The 22,766-nt window shown below is 44.4% G+C and overlaps 1 protein-coding gene across 1 annotated transcript; it reads right to left on the bottom strand.

Annotated features, from left to right (window-relative positions):
- Positions 1 to 1,092: 1,092 nt before the first annotated feature.
- Positions 1,093 to 19,494, bottom strand: LOC144673664 (nucleophosmin-like). The gene is made up of 11 exons (XM_078535392.1): positions 19,298 to 19,494; positions 16,116 to 16,198; positions 15,424 to 15,543; positions 14,245 to 14,338; positions 13,504 to 13,637; positions 13,001 to 13,038; positions 8,889 to 8,982; positions 8,019 to 8,123; positions 6,757 to 6,855; positions 5,881 to 5,955; positions 1,093 to 1,728 (listed from the first exon to the last, which is right to left on the bottom strand). Exons 1-11 carry the CDS (start codon positions 19,353 to 19,355, stop codon positions 1,681 to 1,683), a joined length of 948 nt encoding a protein of 315 aa, XP_078391518.1. The 5' UTR covers positions 19,356 to 19,494; the 3' UTR covers positions 1,093 to 1,680.
- Between the last annotated feature and the right edge of the window lie 3,272 nt (positions 19,495 to 22,766).

Below are 22,766 nucleotides of genomic sequence, written 5' to 3'. Positions count from 1 at the left end.
ACCCTGACTCGTTTGTTAGTCCTCACCCTCAGTTGCTGGGGTTTATGGGAGACATTGAAAGAAATATGTTGGGAGACAGCATTTGAAGAATGAAGAAGCCGCAGAAATTGGACGTTAGTGATCAGGTTTGGTAAGAAATTACATCAGAGTAGGCGTCTTTGAGCCTCTATACAAAGTCCCCTTTCCAATCGTGGATGAGGCTAGTCTCATTTACACAAGTGGGTAAAATGGCACATCAACTAATGTAAGGGAGATGGGGATGGGGGACAGCAGAGTAAAGTTACAAGACAGGAAACCATCCTCCTAGTGTGATCAGCCTATACAACTGGAGGAACAGCATCTCATCTTCCGACTAGGCACTTTACAGCCTTCTGGACTGAATATTGAGTTCAACAATTTTAGATCATGAATTCTCTCCTCCATCCCCAACTCCTTTCCGATCCCCCTTTTTTCCAATAATTTATATAGATTTTTCTTTTCCCACCTATTTCCATTATTTTTAAAATGTATTTCCATCCATTGTTTTATCTCTACCTTTTAGCCTCCCCCCCCACCCCACCCCCACTGGGGCCAACTGTACCTTGATCGTCCTGCTTTCTACCCTTAATGTCACCTTAGCACATTCCTTAGGTAATATCACCACCTTCAACACCTCTTTGTCCTTATGTCTATGACATCTTTTGGCCATCTCCACCTATCACTGGCCCTCTATCCAGCTCTACTTCTCCCACCTCCCCCCTTAAACCAGCTTATATTTCACCTCTCCTATTTTTCATTAGTTCTGTTGAAGAGTCATATGGACTCGAAACGTTAACTGTGTTGCTCTCCACAGATGCTGTCAGACCTGCTGAGTTTTTCCAGGTATTTTTATTATACATTGGGATGATGAGAATGGGATCCCCTGAGGCTTTCTCATATTGTCTGAGCAACAAGGACCGCCAGATCTCACTGGTCAGGTGCTACCAAGTCCACCCCTCGCACCAATACCCACCAACAGCATGGGACACATTGTGCAGACCCCTCCCCCTTCTTTCTTTGCCAAGCTGAAGAAGGGGGAAGAGGGAAAAATCCAAGCTGGAGATAATTTAATATTATGGTCTGTGAGGCAACCGACACACAGCCAGTTTTATTTTTCACCTTACATATCTTGATGGAGTGGAGATGACATGGGGTATTAGGACTCTTGATCTACAGTGGAGCTGTGACAGTGATGGAAAGTGATGGTTACAGGTTTAGTATTGGACCAAGCGATATTTCTCAGAAGGGTGGGGGAAAAGGGAAACTTCATTCCCTAGATGGCGAATCCCATCCCTCTATCTGGCCACTGTGCAGCTAAATGAACCGCCAGACCCTTTACCTTGTCACCAGCAAAATAGTCTACTTCCACCTCTATAATATTGCAGTCTCGGCCTAACGGGAGCAAAAAAACTCATCCGTGCTTTTATTACTCCAGACTCAACTATTCCAATGTGCCTGGCCTCCCATTGTCCAGCCTATTAACTTCAGCTCAAAGTTCTGCTGCCTGGATCCTATGTTGCACCAAATCCCATTCACCCATTATCCTGTGTTTACTGATCTACATTGGAGTGGAAAGTGTAATAAGGCAGAATTGTAAAACACAACTGGTTTATTTACAATGACAGATGATTGTAAACAGATTTCTGCAGATAAAATTCTTCTTTACTTCCCATCCATATTTTGCCTCCACGCCCAAAGTTCTTTGATAATCTGCAAAACAAAAATGCAGTTAATACCTGGCAGAGAATTTTACAACACAGAAACAAGCCATGCAACCTAACAGGTCTATGCTGGTGTTCAAATTCCACACCAGCATCCTCCCACCTTACCTCATTCCATGTCAAATCCTTCAATTCCTTTCTTTAAGGAACATATAGTTTTATTTCTGTTGGACTGTGGATTAAAGGTACAATGACGGCAGTTTGAAGGACATGTCCACTGGAACACTGAGGGATTCATACAATATTGCTGTCCTGGAACAGAATGTGCCATGAAAGACAGAATGGTGCCAGAATGGAGTCCTGGACCAAGGGAGCTGCCTGGCAACATTTTAATTGGCTCCTGACCAGGTTTTGTGTGAAGGCAGTGCAGCAGAATAGCTCCTAGCCTGAAAGGAAAAAGACCTGGAACCTCTGCCTTTTGTGTGTGGGAGATTCCAGCAATTCCACGATAATAGCTAGCTGGCTTTTTCTCCTCATATTTCTATAACCTACTCTCTCTCTCTCTGAAAACCCCTGTCAAGAGGCAAAAGGGAAAATCACTGTTAGAGACATTGAAAGGCAAGTGCTCAGCCAGTGAACTAAATACTGAAAGTGCTGGAAGGCCACTTTGTGTCATCAACGGGAACTGAAAGGAATTTGGAAGACATCGATCAAAATCAACCCACTGAATCCTGTACTCCGGAATTGGTGCTATTGAACTGTTTTATCCCACCCTTAAAATCCATGTCTTTTGTGCGTCTTGTGTCTTGTATGTGTGTGTATAGGGATTTAAGAGGGGGCAGACTTTAGGTTATAGATTAGCAGGTCATATTTATTTCTTTTGCCACTGGTTAACAATAGTTTGTTCAATAAAAAGTTATTTACTTATTAAGTTTACAAACCTGGTGCTCGTATTCTGTTAACCTAAATTAAAGAGTTAGGACCTCGTATTCCGAGAGCAAAATACCCTATTCTGATAGATCTTTCCAGATCATTAAAACCTCACAAATCAGTATCAGTATGGACTAGGGTGCGACCTCAACAGAGTGCTGGGAGTTTGGTGAGTTGAGGGAGTTTGGTATGGGGGGCAGGGAGGTGCTCCTTTGCTTTTTCTAATTTTTTCACCCTGTAGGAGCTAGTTCTTGCTCTACTACAGGGGAAGATGCTAGCTGTTTGGCAAGTATCTGGTGAGTAGCTGAGGTCTATTCCATTCCTAAGGTTTAAAATAGTACAGGAATTTGTGCTAAGATTCATAGAATACATAATACTGAGCTAACTGAAGTGAACTGGGATACTAGGATAGGGATTGATCAATAGAGAAACGATGGCAGACATTTAAGGGGACATTTCAGAGTATTCAGAATAAGTATGTTCCTACTATAAATAAAAATTCTAAAGGGAGGACCCACTATCCAAGGTTAACGAAAGAAGTTAGGAAAAGCATCAAACTTGATGAAAAAAACATAACTGCGCAAAGATGAGTGGCAGGTCAGATGATTGGTCAGAATATAAAGAACGGCAGAGAATAACTAAAAAGTTAACCAGGAGAAAGAAATTAGAGTATGAGAGGAAGCTAACTAGAAATGTAAAAACAGATAGCAAGAGTTTCTACGGGTATTTAAACAGGAAAAGAGTAGGTAAAGTGAGTGTTGATCCTCTAGAGAGTGACAATGGGGAGTTAATAGTAGATAATAAAGAAATGGCAGATGAAATGAACAAATATTTTGCTTCTGTCTTCACTACAGAAGATACAAAAAACATTCCAGTAATTCAGGAGCTGGAAGGGAGAGGAACTTGGTGAAATTACAATCACTAGGGAAACGGTACTGAGCAAACTGATGGAGCTGTGGGCTTACAAGTCTCCGGGTCCTGATGGGCTTCATCCTAGGGTCATAAAAGAGATGGCTAATGAGGGAGTAGATGTGTTGGTGTACAAAATACACTAGATTCTGGATAGGTTCCATCAGATTGGAAAGGAGCAAATATAACCCCTCTATTCAAGAGGGGGAGGTAGAAAACAGGAAACTATAGGCCAGTTAGTCTGACATCTGTCATGGGGAAGGTGTTAGAAGTGATCATTTAGGTTATAGCTGGGCACTTAGAAAAAAAGTCAAGGTAATTGGGAAGAGTCAGCATGGTTTTGTGAAAGGGAAATCATGCTTAACCAATTTATTAGAGTTCTTTGAAGGAGTAACATGCACTGTGGATAAAGGGGAGTCTGTAGACGAACTGTACTTGGATTTCAAGAAGGCATTTGATAAGGTGCCACATCAAAGGTTATTGCAGAAAATAAAAGTGCATGGTGTAGGGGGTAACATATTAGCATGGATGGAAGATTGGCTGGTTGGCAGAAGACAGGGATTATGCATAAATGTGTCTAATTGGCAGGATGTTACAAATGGAGTCCTGGACGGATCTGTGTGGGGCCTCAACTTTTTACAATTTATATCAATGAGGGGAGTGAAGACAGGGTAGCTAAATTTGCAGACGATACAAAGATAGGTAGGAAAATATGTTTGTGAAGACGACATAAGGAGGTTGCAGACAGATATAGATAGGTTGGAGTGACTTGGCAAAAATCTGGCAGATGGGAATATAATGTGGGAAAATGTGAAGTTGTTCACTTTGGCAGGAAGAATAAAAAAAAGGAGAGTATTACTTAAATGGAGAATGGTTGCAGAATTTGAGGTGCAGAGGGATCTAGGTGCATGAGTCAAAAAAAGTTAGTATGCAGGCACAGCAGTAATCAAGAAAGGCTAATGGAATGCTATCCTTTATTACGAGAGGAATTGAACATAAAAGGATATTATGCCTCAGTTATACAAGGCATTGGTGATACCACATCTCGAATAATCTGTGCAGTATTCCCTCTTATTTAAGGAAGGATGTAAATACGTTGGAGGCAGTTCAGAGGAGGTATTTTAGATTGATACCTGGAATGAGTGGATTGTCTTATGTGGATAGGTTGGACAGGCTGGGCTTGTTTCCACTGGAGTTTAGAAGAGTGAGGGGTGACTTGATTGAAGTATATAAGATCCTGAATGGCCTTGACAAGTTGGACGTCAAAAGGATGTTTCCATTTATGGGTGAGTTGCCATTTTAGGACAGATGAGAATTTTTTCCTCTCAGCATTGTACAACTATGGAACACGCTGCCTCAGAAGCTGTCAATGGAGGCGGGGTCATTGAATATTTTTAAGGTGGAAGTAGATTGATTCCCTTGCCGAACAAGAATCTAAGGTTATCGGGGGTAGATTCGAATGTGAAATCCGAAAAACAAACAGATCAGCCACGATCTTACTGAATGTCGGAGCAGGCTCAAGGGGCCAAATAGCCTACTTCTGCTCCTATTTCGTCTGTTCATATCCATGTAAATATATTTTGCACCTTCTCCAGGGCTCCATCATTTTATAATATAGAAACCAGAAGTGTGCACAATACTCTAATCAAATCAAGGTTTTATACAAATTTAATATAACTTCACATTTTGAACTTGACTCCTTTATAAATGTCTCTCTATTTCTCTGGGCTTATTAACCCTCACTGCTACCTCTGTGAACACGAGCGTGCAAATCCTTTCAAATCACTTCTCCATTTATTCATTTCCAATTTACACACCCATTCTGCAAACATGTTAATTTGATTAGAAAGCACTGAAGCTCCATCCAGCAGCCACTAACAATACTGGACAATACTCAGACTCTACCCAATCTTGGCCACTTGGTAACTCATGATCACTTGCTCAGAACCCATTATTTTTCTAACTTTCCTCAGTTCCGATGAAAAGTCACAGGCTTGAAATATTAACTGGTTTTCCTTCCCACAGATGCTGTTGAGCGCCTGACTATTTCCAGCATTTTGTGTTTTTACAGATTGCCAGCATCTGCACTATTTTACTTTTGCGTTGCTCTGCCCAATCTTATTGGGTTAGGGTTCTAGGGGGATGAGCAATGCTCTTGCCAGACTTCACACATTTACCCCAGCAACAGGCAATTCCAGTGGACTGCGATAAGAGCTACATCTATCTGCATTCACCATCAGAACAGTCACATCAACACAATAGCTGAGAAACAAGTAATAAACTGTAATAAGAAGCTGCTACAAGATTAACCTGTCAGCATGGACTGAAAAATTAATGAACAAGCTTGAAATCAAACACTCACCTTGGGGTCCTCTATCCTGAAGCCATGTTTAAGGTAGTTTATAAACTTGGGCTCCAGCTTGGGCATACCAACACCCTGTGGGGAAAAAAGATGCAGAGTCACTTTCAGCACACACACATCAGTGAATCTGAACTTCTGTATAAACACAACTGCTCCCCACCCTTACATTTAATGACTGATGTGATGAAACAGGACAGAAATTAGAAACATTATATCTCAAGACCTGAATCGTACAGAACACAATTCAGTCCATTGTGTTTGCTGAAAGAGCTATTAATAGTGCACTTTCCCTATAGCTCTGCAAATGCCTTGTGGTCGAGGCAGTGTACTCCAGATTATAATTCACTGCATTAAAAATTCTACTCTCCCTACTGATTATATTGCCCATCATCTTAAGAATCCTTTGGTTACTGAATCTACCAATAGAACCTTTCCACTATCCACTTGTATCAAAACCCCCCAATTTTGAACATTGGATTCAAAAGCTGATCCCAGGCAGTAGTAAAGAGCTGTGAGAACTCCAGTGCTCAAAACGTTCACCACAGGGCAAGAGAATGAGCAAATTTCTAATCCCCACTGCTAGAGAGTACATGCAGGGGTAAAAGGATAGGATCAGGCTGCAATGCAATGCTACTCCCCTGCTTATCAGCCAGTCTCTAGCTTCATGAGGAATGGTCACTTTGCTGGATGTTAATGTCAAACCAAATCTTAAACAGCCACTTATCCTGGAAAGCAGTGTAGAACACAGAAGTAGATCACACTCATGTCTTCTAATGTTTTCTGTATTGTACATGTTCTGTTACACAAGATCAGATTCCCCATTTTAAGCTGCCTCTATATGCCAGTGCTCAAGCTGGTGCAGCTCTCTCTACTCACTTTTTCCACTGAAGTCTTCAACTTGGTCTTGATTTCTTCAACAGTCATTGGTGTCTTTGGGGTCTTGGGTGTCTTGGGTTTACTGCTGGATTCTGGTGTCTGAAGGGAAAAGCAAACAATGAGCACACCACTGTCCCAAGAAAAATAACACACACACACTCACTGCCCCCGTCCAAACAGAGGTAGACACTCTGAACAATAAAGAGCAAGTAAGTTGCACAAGCGGTCCAAATGGCTGAGTACACTGCAGCTAAGGAATTCAATTCCCCCAAATTACCTGCAATTCTGCATTTGGGTTACACTGAGAAGGTTGTTTCACAGCCACAGGGCAACACAAGTAAAATCCTCACCATTAATTTACCTTCTGCACCTTGATGACAAAAGACTGCACGGCAGTGAGCTTTGGACACAGAGCTCAAACACCTCATTCAACAACGTGAACTTTTTCTGCTGTAGCCTTTTCTGATTAATTCATGGGATGAGGGCGTCACCTGGCTAGGCCAGTATTTATTACCCATCCCCATTTGTCCTCGAGGTGGTGAGCTGCCTTCTTGAACTGCTACAGTCCATGTGGTGTAGATACACCCACAGTGGTGAGGGAGTTAGTTACAGGATTTTGGCCCAGTGGCAGTGAAGGAACAGCGATATATTTCCAAGCTCAGGTGTTGTGTGGCTCGGAGGGGAACTTCCAGGTGGTGGTGTCCCCGTGCATCTGCTGCCCTTGTCCTTCTAGGTGACAGAGGTTTCAGGTTTGGAAGGTGCTGTCAAAGGACCCTTGGTGAGTTGCTGCAGTGCATCTTGTAGATTCTACACACTGCTGCCACTGTGTCAGTGGAGGAAGCAGTGCAGGTTTATGGTGGCAGATGGGATGCCAATCACACAAGCTTTGGTCTGGATGGTGAATGAGCTCGTGTGTTGTTGGAGGTACACCCAACCAAGCAAGTGGAGGCTATTGGAACAAACTCCTGACTTGTGCCTTGTAGATGGCATAACAGCCTTTCAGGAGACCGGAGGTGAGCAACCAGAATTCCATGTCTGATCTGCTCTTGTAGCTCCACAAAGCACAAAAGTCCCTAAATTTATGCTGTAATAATGTCAATGTAAAGCAGTAGCTGAGATGCCACCAAATTCTACCTGAAATCCACCAGCAAGCATCTCCAAACTGATCACTGTTACACATTTTCATCTCAAATCAGACATCTCTGTTTGACAAGTTGTATGGAAGAAGCATTACACCAAACCACTGAATAAAGGTCACTAACCTTTGACTGCTTGTTAGCTGGTGTGGATTTGGTGGGTGTTTTGCCGTTCTGGTTGGGAGTCCCCTTTGATCCAGGGGTAGCCTTGAGTGGAGTTTTCTGAAGAGGCTGCAAATACAATTGAAAAGATAATAGCTGCATTATCTGTGGAGCTTTCAGGTAGAGTTATTTAATCTTATTAAACCAGAATGTTAAATTCTCATTATTGTGTTTAAATCCTGTCATGGTCTCACCTGCTCTGACTTCTCTACAAATTCCCAACTCAAGGCTCTTCAGCAGCCCTCCTCATCTTACTACTCTGTTCAGAGACACCATGCTCTGGAATACACTTCCTAAACCTCTTTATCTGTCTCCTTTTAAAACCAATGACGAACTCCCCATCATCCCCCCACCCCTCACCCCTTCAAAATAGCTCATTCCATGGACCCATGTTAACTTTTGTCTGTGAAGTGCCATGAAATTTTCTGCTAATGTCAAGGTTCTATGCAGGTTGTTATAGCACACAGTGTGGCAACAAGTGGCAGTTATGAGCTCCTGGCCACGTCACAAGTTCAACGCCACATTATCTTTGTCCAGGATCCTGACTTAAGAACAGGGGTGAGCTATAATGCAGCACCTGGATCCTGTTCTACTATTTAATGTGATCATTGTTATCACACAATAACCTTATCTAGCAAAAAATCGTAGATTTAAAATGAATTGAGCAATTTTGAGCATTAGCTATTTTTTTAGTTCCACATTTCTATCATCCTTTCGAGAATGGTGTGGGTGGCTGCTCCTCCATAAAATATATACTTTGACAGTCACAATGGCCTGCCAGTGTAGTCTCCACAGGTCCCAGTTTTTAGCCTGAATGTTATTTACCAGGTTTACCTTTTTTGCTGGGGTCATGTCCTCCTCATCTTCATCCTCCTCCTCCTCCTCCTCCTCCTCCTCACCATCATCATCATCATCATCATCCTCCTCCCTAAAACAAAGAAATCTCCTTTAGAGAGAGAGTCAGCTCTCTGATCACATTCTTATGTTCTTATACTGGAAGGATACAGTCCCATGTCTTTTAACATTGCTGTCAGACAAATCTGTCGCAAAGCTTTGCTTTGGAGTATCTGCATCATTGATATTAGGCTAAGCTTTCAATGCCAACATGTTCATCTATGTTCTATAAACAAATGTAACTAAACAAATAAGACTGCTTAAAAATACTGCAGTAGATAAGGGTCATAGTCATAGAGGTCTACAGCACAGAAAATGGCCCTTCAGCCCATCAAGTCTGCGCCGGTCAAACAAGTACCCAACTATTCTAATCCCATTTCCCAGCACTAGGCCCATAGCCTTGTATGTCATGGCATCGCAAGTGCACATCCAAATACTTCTTAAATGTTATGAGCGTTTCTGCCTCTACCAGCCTTTCAGGCAGAGTTCTAGACTCCCACCACCCTCGGTGAAAAAATTCTTCCTCACATCCCCTCTAAACCTCCTGCCCCTTACCTTAAACCTATGCCCCTTGGTTATTGATCCCTCCACCAAGGGGAAAAGTTCCTTCCCGTCTACCCTATCTATGCCCCTCAATTTTATACACCTCAATCATGACCCCCACCCCCCAATCTCCTCTGCTCCAAGGAAAATAACCCCAGTCTATCCAATCTCTCCTCATAACTAAAACTCTCCAGCCCAGGCAACGTTCTGGTAAATTTCCTCTGCACTCTGTCTAATGCAATCACATCCTTCCAATAATATGGATTCCAGAACTGCATGTAATACTCTAGCTGTGGCCTAACCAGCATTTTATACAGTTCCAGCATAACTCCCTGCTCTTATATTCTATGTCTCGGCTAATAAAGGCAAGTATCCCATATGCCTTCTTAACCACCTTATCTACCTGTCCTGCTACCTTAAGGGACCGGTGGACATGCACACCAAGGTCCCTCTGATCCTTGGTACTTCCCAGGGTCCTACCATTCATCGTGTATTCCTGTGCCTTGTTTGTCCTGCCCAAGTGCATCACCTCACACTTATCTGGATTAAATTCCATTTGCCACTGATCAGTCCATCTATATCCTACTGTAATCTAAGGCTATCCTCCTTACTATTTACCACCCCACCAATTTTCATGTCATCCACGAACTTACTGATCAACCCTCCTACATTCAAGTCTAAATTTTTTATATATACCACAAACAGCAAGGGACCCAACACCAATCCCTGTGGAAGCCCACTGGACACAGGCATCCAGTCACAAAAACACCCCTCGACCATCACCCTCTGCTTCCTGCCACTTAGCCAATTCTGGATCCAATTTGCCAAATTGCCTTGGATCCCATGGGCTCTTACCTTCGCTATCAGTCTCCCATGCAGGACCTTATCAAAAGCCTTGCTGAAGTCCAAGTAGACTACATCAAATGCATTACCCTCATCTACACACCTGATCACCTCTTCGAAAAATTCAATCAAATTGGTCAGACATGACCTCCCCTTAACAAAACCATGTTGACTGTCCTTGATTAATCCCTGCCTCTCCCAAGTGTAGATTAATTCTGTCCCTCAAAATTGCATCCAATAGTTTCCCCACCACAGAGGTTAGACTGACTGGCCTGTAGTTCCCTGGTTTAACCCTTCCTCCCTTCTTGAATAATGGTACCACATTGTTCTCCAGTCCTCTGGCACCTCTCCTGCGGCCAGAGAGGTATTGAAAATTATTGCTAGCGCCCCTGCTATCTCATTTGCCTCACTCAACAACCTGGGATACATTTCTTCCAGGCCTGGAGATTTATCTACTTTTAAGCCTGCCAGACATCTTAGAACCTCCTCCCTTTCTATGCTAATTTCTTTAATTATATCACAGTCCTTCTGCCTGATTTCCATATCCACGTTGTCCCTCTCATTTGTGAACTCCGACACAAAGTATTCATTTAGAACCCTACCTACATTTTCCAGCTCCACACACAAATTACCACTATGGTCCTTAATGGGCCCTACTCTTTCCCTACTTATCCTCTTACTCTTAATGTACTTGTAAAATAACTTTGGATTTTCCTTTATTTTACCTGCCAATGTTTCTTCATGCCCCCTTTTTGCTCTCCTAATTTCCTTCCTAAACATTCTATATCCCTCTAGGGCTTCCGCTGTTTTGAGCCCTTGGTATCTGCCATAAGCCTCCCCCTTTCTCTTTATCCAATCCCTTATATCCCGACATACAAGGTTCCCTGGATTTGTTGGTCCCACCCTTTGTCTTTACTGGAATATGTTGGCCTCTCCCTATTTCCCTCTTGAATGAGTCCCACTGCTCTGACGCAGATTTACCTAAAAGTAGCTGCTCCCAGTCCACTCTGGCCAAATCATATCTGATCTTATCAAAGTCAGCCTTCCCCCAATTTAGAGCTCTGATTTCTGGCCCATCCATGTCCTTTCCCATAACAACCTTGAATCTAACAAGAGTTATAATCACTATTTGCAAAATGCTCTCCCATCGATACCTCTAACACTTGCCTGGCTTCATTCCCTAAAATTAAGTCCAAGACTGCCCCCTCTCTTGTAGGACCTTCTACATAATGGCTTAATAAGCTCTCCTGAATGCATTTTAAGAATTCTGCTCCCTCTAAATCTATCATACTATGACTAACTCAGTTAATGTTGAGGAAATTGAAATCCCCCACTATTACTACCCTATTATTTTTACACTTCTCTGAAATTTACCTACATATCTGCTCTTCTATTTCTCTGACTGTTTGGGGGCCTATTGTACACTCCCAGCAATGTGATTGCTCCTTTTTTGTTTTTTTTCTTTAGTTCTACCCATATGCTTCATTTGAGGAGCCTTCTAAGATGTCATCCCTCCTTACTGCTGTAATTGATTCCTTGATCAATATTGCAATACCCCCTTGTCTTTTACCTTCTTCCCTGTCTCAACTGAAGACCCTATATCCTGGAATATTGAGCTGCCAATCCTGCCCCTCTCTCAACCATGCCTCTGTGACAGCAATGACATCATACTTCCATGTGTTAATTTGTGCCCTCAACTCATCTGCCTTATTCGTCAGACTCCTTGCATTAAAATAAATACCATCCATCCATGCCAAACTCCCTTGTGCCTTAACTGGCCTATAATTTCTATGCCTTCCAGACTCACTTGCTCTCTCTTCTAATTCTGGCTGTGCATCTCCCCCTGCTGAACCTCCTCTCAGGATCCCACCCCCCTGCCAAGTTAGTTTAAACCCTCCCCAACAACACTAGCAAACCACCCCGCAAGGATGTTGGTCCCATTCCGGTTCAGGTGCAACAGGTCTGCCTTGTATAGGTCCCACCGCCCCCAAAAATGGTCCCAATGCCCCAGAAGTCTAAAGCCCTCCTCCTGCACCATCTCTCCAGCCACGCTTTCATCAGAAGTAATCCAGAGATTACTACCTTTGAGGTCCTGTGTTTAATCTGCTTCCTAGTTCCATAAATTCTGCTTGCAGGGCCTCGTCCCTCTTTCTACCTATGTTGTTGGTGCAAATATGTACCACAATCTGTTTGCCCTCCCGTTTCAGAATGGCCTGGAGCCATTCAGTGACATCCTTGACCCTGGCACCAGAGAGGCAACATACCATCCTGGAGTCACGTCTACATCCGCACAGACACGCCTGTCTGTTCCCCTTACTATCGAGTCTCCTGCCACTATTGCTCTTCCCCTCTTTTTCCTCCTCCCTTTTGCAGCTGAGCCACTCAGTGCCATGAGCGTGGCTGCGCTCCCTAGAGGAACCGTCACTCTCACTGTTTTCCAACACAAAAACGGTTCTTGAGCGAGATAAGCTTCATGGTTCATAAAGGATTGAACTCTGGGCTGTAAATTCTTTACTAAACTCATGTTTAACTTTTGCAACTCAGTTCTAATTTCAGCCTCCCCCAGTGCTGCTGTCAGTCCAAATCAGGAACAGGACAGGTCAACTTTCCCACACAGGGACTACAATGCTTCCCACTAAAGCTTCCGTGAAAATCATAACACTCACTCGTCATCTTCATCAGAGTCTTCCACTTTCATTTTTTTCTGTTGAACAAAGAGAAGTTTTAGCTTAGTATCACGGTCATATTTACTGCTGCAACTGCAATGCATGAGGGGAGGAGCAGGTGGGGGCAGAAATAAACTGGCAAGGAAGGAAAATGCTCCTCTGGAAATATTTCAATCTGAGCAGGTAACACTTCTGCCCACAAATCTTCAGTGCCCACAGGCACACAGATAATGCCTAAAGGCTTACTGAGTTTACACTAAACAGAGATTCGAGTTTCCTTACGTCCATGAGATAAAACGGTAGCATGCAAGTTCACTCTGCTTTCAATGTTGCTTGCAACCTGGTCAAGTTTTCGAATACAAGCCAGGGCAGCACACAATGGAGAAGCTGTGCTGAAGAAAACATCAAAAGGGGGCGATTTGGTTTGCCAGAATAGTGACAGGTAAATTTGCCACCATTGTTTTATCAGCAAGTGCAGCTTTAGTGTGGTCTGGTGCACAAACCTGCATTATTTTGGATGGGCCTGCAGCTGGTCGTTTTACTGCTTGTTTCGGTAAGGTGTTCTTCAGCATGCTGCTATCCTCATCATCAGATTCCAAATCATCCTCATCAGAGTCTAAATCTTCATCATCCAATGCTTAAAACACAAGATGAAAGGAGTTGAAGTCACCCTGATCTTCATCTCAAAGTCTCCTGACTACCTCAGCTGCACATACAGAAGCCACAACACAAGCCCAGAAACCAATCTACAATAAGGGCAGAGATGGAAGATCCTGCATGGAACCATGTCTGCCGATTCCCCACCACCTTTAGAAAACCTGTTCAATGTAGGCAGGAGGCCTTGTCTTCATACAGGTATGCACTGGAAAATTAGCTATTAGTGTTTTAATTAAATAAAAGGATGGCTCTTTAGTTCATAAAAACACCAGCCTGGAAATCAGTGCCATTCCGTGCTTGCATAAATACGCGGCACACTGCCTTCAATCAGCACTATCAGACAATGCTGCTGCTGACCAACTGAGTCTTAGGACAGAAACATCAACCCCACCTTTGTCTCTCCAGATATCCCTCAAATGTTTCCAGCTGTCCCCACCTCATCCCTTTCAAGATGATGGGCCAGTCTTGAATTATCTCACTCCCTGTCCTTTCAAACTTTCAGCACTTCAAACCCAAGTGTGATATCAATTATTTGGCTGCACTCCCTTCCTCCCTCGTTCAACAGATATTGCCTAGTGCCCACTTACCAATAAGGTGTTGGCCACTGATGTACACAGGACCTGCTCCAGATTTGAGTCTGAATGTCACAGGTGGAGTGATTTCAAATCCTCCCAAACTAACCTGTGTAAAATCGAAAAGTAAAAATCGTCATGAAATAAATAGCTTCTGTTAAAACTTAGCAATACTCAGAGAATCCCCGTAAAATATACGCTTCAAGCAGCTTGGAGCACTCAACCTATCAATAACTTTTTGTCATCCACATGATGGTCTACAGGCCATTTCTGGCCAATAAGCTGACAGAATGAGTCACAGTTCAGGCCATGTCTTTCGAGCTGCCCTTTGACTTGTTGGTTGGACGTGTGAATCTTTATTCAGCTTCCAGCAAGGGCTTGATAGGTGCATAAGTTTTACTGAGTGATGTCAAAACACTTGGAAACAATATTGAGGAGTCTCTTTTGCATTTAAGTTTAAATAGATCTGCCCATTAATTTATATTTATTGAGCAGCTAATAACAGATCTAAGGGACTAATGAACACAAACACAAGCAACACCTCAGTAAACAGGCATGACAAATTAAAAATTACAAGCTAACCAGGATCAAAAGCAAAAGTGTTCTGTGGATGCTGAAAATCGGAAATAAAAACAAAATGCTGGAAATACTGTGGAGAACAGGGAGCAACTTTGATCATTGGCTGTAGAATGGAATATGGAATGAACTGGAATTGTCGTACTCCAGCTCAGAGACACTTTCAGCATAATTCAAACCAGCCACTGACTGAAATTCAAGGGCCACATAATGTCTGGGGAAGGCATTCAAATTAGCAAACGTCTACAGAATTTAACTACAGAATATCAAGTATTTTTTGGGTGTTATATAATCAGGTATCGCATTCCGGTTTGAGAGATCTGGCCAAGTACAGATTGGCTGCTGTATTTCCTACATTACAACAGTGACTTCATTCCAAAATACCCCATTTGTCTGTAATAAGATTTGGGACATCCCAATGTTCTGAAAGGCGAGATATAAATGCAAGTTTTCTCTCTCTCTTAGGACAGACAGACAAATTGATGTTGCAGGTTTATTCTAATGGTCCGATATAAATTATATTGCACTGCCCCAAACTGTAACCATCACATATCTCTCCCAGAGTTCCCCAGTCTAAATTTGACCCATTAGTCCGCTTACTATATACTGGATACTCACTGTCGGCTGTACTGACAACTTCAGAGCTGCCAAAGTGATCTTCATGTTCTTGCCTTCAGAATTTAAACCTTCTGCTTCGACCAGATGTAAGTCATCACTTGCACCAACACCAAGGCAAACCTGGAAAAATCCAATCAGAGGCAGCCCAATGAATATAGAGTTTAAGAAACTGTCACAATAGAAATTACAATATGCAATCATTATTAATACAAAACTGTACTCTGGTTTAACCTACAAATCAAAACTTAAATGGATACTTCACCTCAGTGCCCTGTGGGATAAATGGTTAAAAAACTCCAATAAGGACAAATGTTGGCCAACAATCCAGAATTCACTAGTTCTTCAAAAATGTTAATGAACACATATATCATTATGTACAATAATAAAAATATCCAAAAATGAGGGATATATGCTCAAAATATTAAATTCTCTCATTACGCTCACAAAGTGACCACCTGCACAACTCCAGTATTCACTGCTTTGTAACCTCCACACCCCCATCTTCAACATCCAGATCTGTAGCCAGTGCAGGAAAGTTGGGACAAATCTGCCCACCAAGCATGTTAAACCTTCTGCTCTGAACTAAAATCCTGCTGTGGTGTTAGGAGGGGCTGCTGGGTTCAGGGCAGTGTTTATTTGGTACATTTTCTATAGATGGTCAGTAACGTGAAAGAGGCAACAAACACACTCACCGTTCTCAAAGAAAGCTGATGCTCAGATTCATCGTCGTCCACCTCCATCTTGTATTCCTTCTCACCTGCCTTGAGCTCACATCCTGAAGTGAGAGAAAAATATCCGTCAGTGAACAAATTCAAGATATAAACATGTATAAATCTAGTAAACCCCATCATAAGGAGGAAAGGTGACTCTCAACATCATCCTGATATTGCGTTGTTACTGAAGCTTCGCCAGGTCCCCAATCCCTTCAAATATCGAAGCTCACAGGTCTAACCATTGCCCCTTGATGTTCAATGGTATTACCATCATTGAATCCCCCACCATCAACATCCTGGAGGGTTACCAATGACCAGAAACTGAACTGGACTAGCCACATAAACACTGTGGCGACAAGAGCAGGTCAGAGACTAGGAATCCTACGACGAGTAACTCATCCCCTGACTACCCAGAGCCAATCCACCATCTACAAGGCACAAGTTAGGTGTGTGATGGAATACTGCCCACTTGCCTGGATGAGTGCAGCTCCCACAACACAAGAAGCTTGACACCATCCAGGCAAAGCAGCCCACTTGATTGGCACCATATCCATAAACATTCACTCCCTCCACCACTGACACAAAGCAGTAGCAGTGTGTACCATTTGCAAGGTGCACTGCAGGAATGCACCAATGCTCCTTAGACAGCACCTTCCAAACCCACAATCACTACCATCTAGAAGAACAAGGGCAGCAGACACATGGGAACACCACCACTTGGAAGTTCCCCTCCAAGTCACTCACCATCCTGATTTGGAAATATATCGCCGTTCCTTCACTGTCACTGGGTCAAAATCCTGGAACTCCCTCCCTAACAGCACTGTGGTTGTGCCTACACCACATGGACTGCAGTGGTTCAAGAAGGCAGCTCACCACCACCTTCTCAAGGGCAACTAGGGATGGGCAATAAATGCTGGCCCAGCCAACGAAGCCCACATCCTACGAATAAATAAAAAATGGTCACTTGTATTTAAGCTACCAGGATCCAGCGGAGATCCCCTCAGTTACATTACAGGGTCCAGCGGAGATCCCCTCAGTTACATTACAGGGTCCAGCGGAGATCCCCTCAGTTACATTACAGGGTCCAGCGGTGATCCCCTCAGTTACATTACAGGGTCCAGCGGAGATCCCCTCAGTTACATTACAGGGTCCAGCGGAGATCCCCTCAGTTACATTACAGGGTCCAGCGGAGATCCCCTCAGTTCCATTACAGGGTCCAGCGGAGATCCCCTCAGTTCCATTACAGGGTCCAGCGGAGATCCCCTCAGTTCCATTACAGGGTCCAGCGGAGATCCCCTCAGTTCCATTACAGGGTCCAGCGGAGATCCCCTCAGTTCCATTACAGGGTCCAGCGGAGATCCCCTCAGTTCCATTACAGGGTCCAGCGGAGATCCCCTCAGTTCCATTACAGGGTCCAGCGGAGATCCCCTCAGTTCCATTACAGGGTCCAGCGGAGATCCCCTCAGTTCCATTACAGGGTCCAGCGGAGATCCCCTCAGTTCCATTACAGGGTCCAGCGGAGATCCCCTCAGTTCCATTACAGGGTCCAGCGGAGATCCCCTCAGTTCCATTACAGGGTCCAGCGGAGATCCCCTCAGTTCCATTACAGGGTCCAGCGGAGATCCCCTCAGTTCCATTACAGGGTCCAGCGGAGATCCCCTCAGTTCCATTACAGGGTCCAGCGGAGATCCCCTCAGTTACATTACAGGATCCAGCAGAGATCCCCTCAGTTACATTACAGGATCCAGCGGAGATCCCCTCAGTTACATTACAGGATCCAGCGGAGATCCCCTCAGTTACATTACAGGATCCAGTGAAGTAATTTTTTGTTACATTTCAGAAGCCGCTGTCAGTGAATATGTTTCAATTTAATCTCTTCTCAGCCTTCCAAACTCCTGGGAATATGGACCTAGTCTTTTCAATCTATCCTCACAGGGCAATCCCCTGATCCCAGCAAGCAGTCTAGTGGACATTCTTTGCACTCACTCTAGTTTAAGTATATCGGTAAGGAGAGCAAAACTGCACATGGTGCTCCAGGCGTGGCCTTACCATTGTCCTTCTAATTGTAGTAACACTACTTTTCCACTACAATCCCTTTGAAACAAAATCCAATTTACCATTTACTTACCAAATTGCTTGCTGTACCTGCACATTAAATTTGTGATTCACTTACAAAGACACGCAGGTCCCTCTGCATGCAAACATTGCCCAGTCTCACCATTCCAAAAATACTTATTTTTCCCCATCAAATAAATAACTTTCAGCTTCAGCTGATTATATTCCATCTGCCATCTTCTTGCCCACTCACCCAACCTGTCTATAACGCTCCATAGCTCTTTGTCACTGTTTAGTATTGTCAGCAAACCCAAATGCATCACATTAGTTCCCCCAACTCAGGCATTAACATAGATTGTAAATTGCTAAGGTCAAAGTGTTGATGATTTCAGTACCCCGCTGGTTACAGCCTGTGAACCCAAAGTTTATCCCCACTCTGGTTTCTGTCCACTAGCCAATCCTTAAACCCAATAACACCCCCCACCCCCACGCCACATCATCCCCATCCCCTGCTATCCAGTAAGACCCAATTTTGCACAACCACCTTTTGGGTGGCACCTTATCGAATGCTTTTTGAATACACTACTCTCCGGTTCTGTTTTAGTAGTTAGATCTTCAAAGACAGATCTGTTCCCTTTTGTAAAGCTACGTTGGCTTTGTCTAATCACACTAACAGCATTGTTAAGAATTCCTTAAAAACATATATCAGTACTATCCTAATGTCAGACTTACTAGTCTGTCCTTCTCTCTCTCCCTCTTCTTCAGAATATTACTATTATATATTTGTTAAATTCCAATCCGCTGGAACATTCCAGAATCGAGAGAATTTTGGAAAATCAGAACTAGCACATCCACTATCCCTGCAGCTTTCTCTTTTACTTCTGCTCCAGTTCCCGCTCTCCTCCCCGCCGCTGCTGGGGATCCGAGGCCGCTTCACCAACACGTGGATCCATCTCCACATGGCGCCGGCGGCCCCCACACCAGGAGCCGGGGCCCCCCACACCAGGAGCCGGGGCCTGGCCGGGGGACTGACCCTGGCAGGGGATCCGGCTCCCGATCAGCATGCACCCCTTCCCCCCGGGGCCTAGTGCGGGCTCGGCTCTTACCGAATAAGAAGCTCTGCGGCCTCAGGGGCGCGGCGCTCTCTAACTCGCAATCCGCCATCTTAGTGCTTTTTCTGGCGCTGCGCCCCCCCAACCCCCCTTTTCCGTTTTAAATACCCGGGAACACAGCGGGACACACCCTCAGCCCCGCCCCACCACCCAGCCCCGCCCCCTCACAAGCTCCGTCTCATCTCAGCCCCGCCCCCTCACAAGCTCCGTCTCATCTCAGCCCCGCCCCCTCACTGAGCCGTCTCCTCAGCCCCGCCCCCTCAGTCGCATTTCCCTCAGCCCCGCCCCCTCAGACCCGTCTTCTCTCAGCGCCGTCCCCGGCTGTCAATCACGGGCCACGTTTCGCCCTTTTCGCGCCGGGCCAGCGCCTGGAGAGGGAACCGGAAGTGGGGCCTAGCCACCTCCTGAGACTGCGGCCTTGTCTGGGGCAGAGCCAGCAACTGCTGAAATGGTGCCTGTGAAGCAGTAGCTGCTTGTCTGGAATGGCTGTGCGAAGCTGCACATAATCATTTGGCATTATTGATGTTTCAATCTAGACTTCTGCCAGTGACCAGTGCTGCTTTCACGATATTTATTCTCCTTCTTGCTGCTTGTGAGCTCTAGTCACAGTCACTGCCTTTTCTCTTTGTGGAGAGGGGGAGGGAAGCAATATGATAACCCGGTGAGGGAAGTTCAGAACCAGCTCCACTCTGAGTGAGACACTGAGTAATCCAATACTGGATAGAATAGCAGGGGTTGCCTCTCACTCCAGAACTTTAGCATAAAAATCAAGTCTGAGCATTACCCAGTCCGAGGTGTCGACCTTTGGATATTAAATCCAGGCCCCGTCTGCCTCTCAGGTGAATGTAACAGATCCCAGGTGTCCCAGACAGGATTGAAAAATACTGTGGATGTTAGAAATGTGAAATAAGTGCTGGAAATACTCAGCAGGTCTGGCAGCATCTGTGGAGAGAGAGAGAGACAGAGTTAACGTTTCAGGACAATGATCTTTTATCAGAGATCAATAGTTTAGTTCTGATGAAGAGTCATATGGACTCGAAACATTAACTCTGTCTTCCTCTCCACAGATGCTGTCAGACCTGCTGAATTTTTCCAGCTATTTTTGTTTTTGTTTCAATAGTTGAAACCTGGACTGGATTTCCTGGGCGTTGGAAAACCCCGCCACAGAAGGGAGGTGAAGACAGCTTCAGGGAAAAGGTACAGCATTGCTTGTGAGCCAGAAAGGGCAGGAATGCATCCTCCTAGTCCCCCAAGCTTAACCTTCATTGCAATTGGAAGCTCCATCAGCCCTACCCCTACATGATGTGGGGAAACTGGACTAAATTCCCTACACCCACCTACCCACCTATCAAGATCAGGACCTTATTTTCCAAGGTATATCTGGTCTCCTTATTCTACCTTGTATTCTAGCAAAATTTATCTATGTTCAAGTTAATTTGCCGATTAGACACCCATTCTGCAAGTTGCATGTACATGGTCAACAGCAGAGTCCCCTCACTGATACCTGTGGATCACCAGTTATAGAATGGTTACAACACGGAAGGAAGCCATTTGGTCTGTTGTGTTGTCTGACAACTCCCTGTAAGAGCAATTTAGATGGTCCCTGTGCTCCGCATTTTCCCCATAGCCCTGCAAAGTTTTTTTCTCTTCGTGTGCTTATTTTGAAAGCCACAATTAAATCTGCCTCTAACACCCTTTCATGCATTGCATTCCAGATCTTAACCACTTGCTGTTGGTTTAAAAAGATTTTCCACAAGTCGCTGCTGGTTCCTTTGCCTGTCCCCTTAAATCAGTGTCTTCTCACCATTTTCCAATCTGAGTTAATAAGACCATAAGACATATGAGCAGAAATTAGGCCATTCGGCCCATCGAGTCTGCTCCGCCATTCAATCATGGCTGATAAGTTTCTCAACCTCATTCTTCTGCCTTCTCCCCGTAACCTTTGATCCCCTTACCAATCAAGAACCTATCTATCTCGGTCTTAAATACGCTCAATAACCTGGCCTCCACAGCCTTCTGTGGCAATGAATTCCATAGATTCACCACTCTCTGGCTAAAACAGTTTCTCCTCATCTCTGTTCTAAAAGGTCTTCCCTTCACTCTGAGGCTGTGCCCTCGGGTCCTAGTCTCTCCTACTAATGGAAAAGTCTTCCCCACATCCACTCTATCCAGGCCTTTGAGTATTCTGTAAGTTTCAATCAGATCCCCCCTCATCCTTCTAAACTCCATCGAGTATAGACCCAGAGTCCTCAAACCTTCCTCATATGTTAAGCCTTTCATTCCTGGGATCGTTCTCGTAAACCTCCTCTGGACCCTCTCCAGGGCCAGAACATCCTTCCTGAGATACGGGGCCCAAAATTGCTCACAATATTCTAAATGTGGTCTGACCAGAGCCTTATAAAGCCTCAACAGCACATCCCTGCTTTTATATCCTAGTCCTCTCGAAATAAATGCCAACATTGCATTTGCCTTCCTAACTACTGCGTCAACCTGCAAGTTAACCGTAAGAGAATCCTGGACTAGGACTCCCAAGTCCCTTTGCACTCCAGAATTCTGAATTCTCTCCCCATTTAGAAAATAGTCTATGCCTCTATTCTTCCTACCAAAGTGCATGACCTCACACTTGCCCACGTTGTATTCTATCTGCCACTTCTTTGCCCATTCTCCTAACCTGTCCAAATCCTTAATCCTTCTGCAGCCTCCCCACCTCCTCAATACTACCTGTCCCTCCACCTATCTTTGTATCATCTGCAAACTTAGCCAGGATGCCCTCAGTTCCTTCATCTAGATCATTAATGTATAAGGTGAAAAGTTGTAGTCCCAACACTGACCCCTGCGGAACTCCAATAGTCACTGGCCACCATCCTGTGAAGGACCCCCTTATCCCCACTCTCTGCCTCCTGCCATCAGCCAATCTTCTATCCATGCAAGTACCTTACCTCTAACACCTTGGGCTCTTATCTTACTGAGCAGCCTCCTGTGCGGCACCTTGTTAAAGGCCTTCTGGAAGTCCAAGTAGATAACATCCATTGGCTCTCCTTTGTCTAACCTACTCGTTACCTCCTCAAAGAATTCTAACAGATTTGTCAGGCATGACCTCCCCTTGATGAAACCATGCTGACTTTGCCCTATTTTACCATGCACTTCCAAGTATTCTGAAATCTTATCCTTAATAATGGACTCTAAAATCTTACCAACGACCGAGGTCAGGCTAATCGGCTTGTAATTTCCGGTCTTTTGCCTCACTCCCTTCTTAAACAGGGGGGTTACATTAGCGATTTTCCAGTCCTCTGGGACCCTCCCTGACTCAAGTGATTCCTGAAAGATCACCACTAACGCCTCCACTATCTCTTCAGCTATCTCCTTCAGAACTCTAGGGTGTAATCCATCTGGTCCAGGTGATTTATCCACCTTCAGACCTTTCAGTTTTCCTAGCACCTTCTCCTTGGTAATGGCCACAATA

This window comes from Cetorhinus maximus, unplaced genomic scaffold, assembly GCF_964194155.1.
Source record: "Cetorhinus maximus unplaced genomic scaffold, sCetMax3.hap1.1 HAP1_SCAFFOLD_425, whole genome shotgun sequence".
Lineage (NCBI taxonomy): Eukaryota > Metazoa > Chordata > Chondrichthyes > Lamniformes > Cetorhinidae > Cetorhinus > Cetorhinus maximus.
Note: the sequence above shows the minus strand (reverse complement) of the source record. Positions and strands in the feature narration are given on the sequence as shown.